Below are 6,425 nucleotides of genomic sequence, written 5' to 3'. Positions count from 1 at the left end.
GCCATTGAGATGAGGTATGACTATCATATACCTGGAGGAAAACATTTATTTGAATACGTGGGCATTCACACAGGCTGAAGAATCGGGGGTGGGATTTTCAGATGTTTCGCTGGACAGCGAACAAACAAGTACTAATATTGAATGAATGTTTTTTTTTTTTTTTTTAAAAAAGAGCAGCCTTTTTCCAAAAAAATAAAAAACGCGTATGTGATATTTTCTTTTAAGGTTGTTTTTAATCATTGTTGGAGATTTCATAGGGCTAACCTGCAGTTTTAAGTTAATCCCAAAATTGTTTCCCAGGGCTCTGGAGCATAATGTAAACCAGGCAGCAGACAAACTGCAGCACAAAGGTCAGTTCCTGGTAACGGCTCGAACGAAAGATCAAACGAAAGCTGACGTTTGTTCAGAGAAAGCGCACCACATCCAGACACAGCAGCCCTGATTAGGAACAATTAGCCCAGCATCATTTACAGGCCCCAACCCTGTGTCCCTGCCGCTCCCACGGGACATGTAGCAGACAACAGTGGTCAGGAACTTTGATGGGTGGGGGGGGGGGGGGCATGGGTGTTCTGTCATAGCTACACACAGACTGGACTGGAGATTCCACAGCGCGGTGAGCTTCTCCCTCGATCTATATCTTTAAAAGAATATAAGGAAGGGGAGGGCTGATCATAATTCACGACATGCACCCCGGTAATTAAAATCAGCGGCACATCTGTGAGCAGGGTCTGTCCCTCATTAGTGCAGCGCTGCATCGGGGGCCGAGGACGGACCGTACCACTCATCAGTGCCGGTGGCTCCTCCCAGTCCACATATCCCCACCATTCAAAATGGGCAAAAATGCAATAAATGCAGGTGCCCCCCCAAAACACACAGAATAGGCCTGTGTGCATTTAAGTAAATAATGTTTTTCAGAAGGGGGGGGGATGCGTTACTCTACTGAGACAACGGGTCACATTCTTTTCCCCCCAACCATCCAACAGTCATCATCACACAGACTTTAGCTCAAACCTTTATAAAAATAAAATACATTTTTAAAAAAAATTATATACACGCACACATACACAATTGTCTTTATGACAGATCCTGATGATCAACGGCACTGCGGCCGAGCTCTGGTAAAAGTGCCATACAGGTCCGAGCAGGCCCGCCTGACTCTGGGGAGCGCCGGACTAGCCCATCGGGGAGTCGCAGAAGGTGCAGGGGCTGTGGAGAATCCTCTTCATCCAGTCGGGGTCTGGAGCGGGAAGCCGGGGAAGGCAAGCGTTACGTCAGGGACGATTTATTCAGCAGGTTTGGGTCATTTATTTATTTAACGCAGCTCCGAGTCACATGGCAGGAAGTGCATCTCTGCTATCGTCTCACTCAAAGGTACAACAGTGATTCCAGCATCAGAGAGGACTTTGGCCAAGGTCAGTGACTGCTTAGTGAGCACTCTAAATTATTATTAATATTAAAATCCATTGATATGCCAGAAAATGCTGGAATCTTCTATCTCGGCCCTTGGACAGTATCATCGTCATGGTAAAGCAGCACGACTGTGGACCACTGCCCAGAGCACAGGCAGCCCCGCAGGAGAGAGGACAGGTGCCCCCCCCCCAAGCCCTCGCCACCCTACCCTCCCCAAATCTATGCTCCTTTTTTCACTTTGGCAGTCGTTCCATTCCAGAGAGGATTCTGGGCCATCAAAGCAAAAACCACACCGTAAGCACCAATGGCAATGCGGGGCGGTAAAGCACAGCGCGGTATTAGCATCAGCAGCATGGCGGCGGTAAACAAGCGGAGGTGCTGAAGGCATCGCGCCGCACGGACGGCGAACCACAATGCACCGGAACGCCGAAGGCCAGGTCAAGGCCAGTTCATTCACTCACCTTCAGCTAAGGGGCGTCTGGCCACGCTGTCCTGCAGGAAGCAACGTCTGTACTTAAGGGACTGACATGCCTGGTACGTTAGTGCACACCTGGAACACAGGACGGGGCTGAGGATCACCATCGCATGGACCGGGGGGACATACAGGGGCGGGACCCACACTAGCCCAAGCTAACAGCTGATTGGCCACCAAAGTGCCTACTCCTTTGTCACTCACAGATTCAAAACATTATTGGCTAATAAGGCTGGCCCCTCTGCTTGCCTTAAGGATTCCTAGAACTGCCCCTGCATGGGTGAGGGGCGTGGTCGCAAAACACACCAAAAAAACCATATAGGGCTTCAGCTGCCTGCCTGGGGATCGGGGGTGTGGAAGAGCTTAAGAGGTCAGGACCTGCGAATCACTTCATTATTACATTATTATAATAGTGTGATTCAAGTAACTTCCGCAAATCAGCATCCCAAGATACCCACTAACAACCCAATGTCATTGTTCTAAGTCACATAAAAGGATTATTCTTATTATCTATCAACTCTGACCGATGGATGGATGGATGGATGGATGGATGGATGGATGGATGGATAAGACTGAGACTGTCTGCACTGCGGCATGACATCACCTGAGCCACAGGTGCCCATTGCTGCACACAGCCTGCTTGCAGTGGTCAAAGGGCAGCACTTCTTTGCAGAGGCTGCAGTATTCCGGAAACGTCTGCTTGTTCATCTTCTTGAAGAGGTGACCGAGAAGGACCTGGGAGACACACGACTCCTTCACTTAAGTGCCCCAGGTGGAGTGAAGGTCACGACCCCCCCCGACACAAGAAGCCAGCTCTTACCGTGACATCCCGGTCCTTGTAGGCAGGGTTGCTGTTCAGGAAGCCGCACAGGCCCCTGGTAGGGATGCTGGTGTTCTCAGTGATGTTAGTGTTCAGGTACACCTCCCCCAACACCTTCTTCATATGCTCCCGTGTCACGTGCAGCTCCGCCTCCTCCATCTGGGAGAGGACCTCTGCCTCCATAGGTCCCTCGCTCTCCGGCTCGGGCGGCTTCGTGGCAGAGGATTCCGCAGACACCTCTTCATCCCCAGCCGGCTCCTCGTCGCCCACGGACACCTTCTTCTCCTCATTCGAGGGCCGCCAGCGTGCCTCCGACGGGGCCTTCTGCAGCGACTGGAAAAGCACACGATACAGGAAGAGCCGGAAACGCCACAAGTAGGCAACAGTTGCTCCTCCGCCACTCAACCTGCTGTCTATCTCCTCCTGTAGCCCCACAGGGATGCTCTTGTCGCGCAGAACCTTCCAGCGTACCAGGTCCAGGAGGTCCGCTTGCCGGAAAAGGTTCTGGATGGGAGATCCCAGCAGCTCCGTGGCCGCGGTTTCTGGCGACTTGAGTGCAACTAACTGGACCTGGTGGCTGTAGCTGACTGCGTGATGCCCATTGGTCAAGCCCTCTGTGGTCGCCAAGGCCAGATAGGCACTGTTGGGGCTGACGGCGACCCCCCGCACCCAGCAGCCTGCCACGCCCTCGGGCAGGACCAGCCGCTCCTGTCGGAAGGTTACCATCGCACCAGCAAAGACGGGCCGGAGTTTCTGAACGACACCATCCAGCGAACAGGTGACGATGGACACCTCGCAGTGCCGGCTGACGGCAAGGGAGACGATGGGTGTGGAGTGCAGGCCGACCACATGCGAGTTGTGCACATTCAGGCCAGCCTTTGTGATCTGCAGGAGGCACCAGAAGAGGTATGGGCCACGTGTGGCCAGCACCAGGCTGCAGCTGCACTTCTGCTGCGGGTTCGGCACCGAGACGCACTTGATGGTGCGCACAGGTATCTGGTCGACCTCCTGCCAGAGTTCCACGGGCTGCCGCAGGGTGAAGTAGCCTTTGATGGCCTTCAGATTGACAGGCAGGATCCTGACAGGCCCCACCGAGCCACCCACAATGAGTCCGCTCATGCGGCGTCCGCCGTGCTCGTACTCCCACCAGGAGAGCGCGCTGGGTGCCGGCACACCCGACTGCAGGGTGTTGCAGGAGACCACCTGCTCACGCCCTCGGAAGGGCAGCTGGAACTGCCAAACGACCAGGTCGCCGTTTTCCATCAGCACCGCCAGAAGCACTGTGCCCCCCACCCCGCCGGCCTGAGGCCCCTGTGTGCAGCACACGGCCGACCACTCCATGCACACGGGTGTCTGCATGCGGTAACGCCGTCGCATTTCTGCCAGGTCGCCCAGCGGCCCCACCGGAGGCTCGGCGCCTGGCAGCGCAAACTCCTTTTCCCACAACATCTGTCCATATGTCTCCGTCAGATCCACTAGGGGGCTCCACTGCAGGCGTGCAGAACTGCTAAAAACAGTGAGCCGGTTGTCCAGTGTCAGTGAGGCCAGAAGGCATCGGCTGTTGTTGTCGCAACCTACTGGGGACCAGCAGGAGTACTTAATGCCCTGCATCGGAGGCAAGGCCCCCTCTTTGGGATGCATCACCCGGTCAAGCACCACAGCCTGGCTCACGGTTCTGTCCTTGGAGGTGGCAAACTTCTCCTTCACTTCAGACACCTCCTTCTCTGGACCCACCTACATGCAAACAGACATTCAATTCATTCATAGAAAGATCCGTTCACAAGTCAGGTCAGGTCGGGCCATTAACAATTCTAATAATTAATGTTACACTTACTTTAAAAAAATCAAACATTGTTTGAATACAATTAAACACTTCACTAAATGTTCTTTCTCTTCCCTAGCAGAAACCGATTCGGCTGTCAGTGATGGCCACACTACATGGGACATTACAAATAAGGACATTTATTCAAACCATCTTTAAGTATTCAAGAAAAACGATCAAATTAGACATCGGGAATACACGCTTACCTTTAGCACACAGACTTGTTCCAGTACGGGAATGGCAGTCCGATGAATGATCAGATCGGGACAGTAGCTTTTAGCGTCACACACGACGTCCATTACTGAAACGCCACTGGTGCAGGATACCGACAGTCTGTGGTCCTCGGACCAGGCAAGCGGCTCCAAGCCACTCACCGGATTAAGAAGCTTGATGACCGGATCCCTCTTAAGGATAAGTCCGGAAGAGGGTTCTGCACCAAGGTCTGCTTCGGTCCCAGGTTCGGGATCCGCACCATCTGCCGCGGAAACGCTGCTCAGCGCTGCCATTTTCGTGTACGGCAATGTTACCGGATGTGACGTTGATTATGGCTGCTGAAGAGCCAATCAGAGGAGGGTATGTTTGAAAAAAGAGAAGGTGCGATATTAGAGTCTGTCAGACGGGTTGTCACGTAAGGTTTTTCAAAAAATGTATCGTTACTGACGAATATTTTCTGTCTAATTGACGTTCCTTTCACAAAAAAAATCAACGCACAGCTGTACAACCGCCAGAAAAGACGCAAGAGTGCAACATTTCCATGATATTTAATCTAATCTAAATGCCATTATTAAACTATTACACTGTAGGTACCACGCAGCAGGTCCATTATTTTTCTCATAATAATATTAAAGCCAAAGACCGTAAGCCCAGAAAAACATAATTGTTCGGTGAATTTAATGTGTTTTTAAAATAATGTTTTAAAATATGATACTATTTAAACGTTGCCGCTTATTATTATTATTATGAATACTTAGATTGTGTATTGCCACGTGACTGCTTTTCGGCTGCCTCGAAATTTCAGCAAAGATAACGCGACAGTTGTTCTGTAAAAATTTATTTAATATAATCTTTAATACTTGCGAATGCTGTGGTAGGGAGCAAGACAGAATTTGAAATTTGACCTTGATCAGTACGAAGTATTGAAATGCCGATCATGATTGTAATCTCGTTGTAAAACGTTTGCTTCACATGTTCTGTGAATAACAGAACGAGGAGAAACAAAATGGTGAAAAGTGACATAGCAGAGAAACGTTAATAATAATAATTGCAATAATAATAATAAACACACAAATACTATATATTGTGTGCCTATAATACAGAGTGTATTTAGGAAGACATCCATTATGTTCACGACTGGATAACATGCTGATTTTTGGGCCCAGTTAGACAATATTGCAGGCACAATGGAGAGGCCAGAATTTAATTATCAGTTTACTCCAGGGCGTGATTAGGCCAGATTGGGAATTTGGCCCGGATACCCGAATGTCTAAATGCGTCTGGATATTTAAGAGCCATAGTTACTGCAGTTTCACAGTATAGACAGCCGTTGCTACAGCAGCAACCTTAGATGTGGGTTTCACACTCAGTCGGGAGGGAAAGGAGCCCCCTACTGGCCCACCGGCACCGCCTCAGAACGCAATCTGCTTTTCTTAAGACGTCTCCCGCGTTAGTGCTAGCCAGGCCTGACCATGCTTTAATTTCAGCCATTTGGCAGGGAGAGCTACCAGTCGGCGCCGTTTCCACATGAACAGACGCCGATCTCCTCAGTAATAATTTATCATTCGTTTAGTTAGGGCAGATCTGCTGTATGAGGTATGTGTTCTGACATGATGAAATCTTGCTCATTCGTGGTCATGCCATAGACATAAACCCATGAGGAGTCTTGACCCGATGAGCTGCTGTTT

The 6,425-nt window shown here is 50.5% G+C and overlaps 1 protein-coding gene across 3 annotated transcripts; it reads right to left on the bottom strand.

Moving 5' to 3' along the window:
- Positions 1 to 999: 999 nt before the first annotated feature.
- On the bottom strand, positions 1,000 to 5,631 carry LOC125746699 (general transcription factor 3C polypeptide 4-like). 3 transcript variants are annotated; one of them, XM_049021014.1, is made up of 6 exons: positions 4,731 to 5,631; positions 3,174 to 4,436; positions 2,703 to 3,035; positions 2,487 to 2,617; positions 1,872 to 1,960; positions 1,000 to 1,237 (listed from the first exon to the last, which is right to left on the bottom strand). In XM_049021014.1, the coding sequence occupies exons 1-6, from the start codon at positions 5,028 to 5,030 to the stop codon at positions 1,173 to 1,175; spliced, it is 2,181 nt and encodes a 726-aa protein (XP_048876971.1). In that variant the 5' UTR covers positions 5,031 to 5,631; the 3' UTR covers positions 1,000 to 1,172. The 3 variants fall into 3 exon arrangements, 2 of the variants coding, with proteins under 2 accessions (XP_048876971.1, XP_048876969.1); XM_049021012.1 differs by having other exon boundaries at positions 2,703 to 4,436; positions 4,731 to 5,228; XR_007399037.1 differs by having other exon boundaries at positions 1,178 to 1,237; positions 1,872 to 2,260; positions 2,703 to 4,436; positions 4,731 to 5,230.
- Positions 5,632 to 6,425: the final 794 nt, after the last annotated feature.

This window comes from Brienomyrus brachyistius, chromosome 7 (assembly GCF_023856365.1).
Source record: "Brienomyrus brachyistius isolate T26 chromosome 7, BBRACH_0.4, whole genome shotgun sequence".
NCBI classification, from domain to species: Eukaryota; Metazoa; Chordata; class Actinopteri; order Osteoglossiformes; family Mormyridae; genus Brienomyrus; species Brienomyrus brachyistius.
This window is presented reverse-complemented; position numbering and strand designations above follow the sequence as displayed.

Excerpts from the sequence above, each read along its gene's own strand:
- LOC125746699 (XM_049021012.1), bottom strand. The coding sequence starts at position 5,030 with ATGGCAGCGCTGAGCAGCGTTTCCGCGGCAGATGGTGCGGATCCCGAA. Across the intron at positions 2,618-2,702 it reads ACAAGGACCGGGATGTCACG|GTCCTTCTCGGTCACCTCTT; the intron begins GTAAGAGCTGGC and ends TGTGTCTCCCAG. Across the intron at positions 1,238-1,871 it reads CAGACGCCCCTTAGCTGAAG|ACCCCGACTGGATGAAGAGG; the intron begins GTGAGTGAATGA and ends TTCCCGCTCCAG.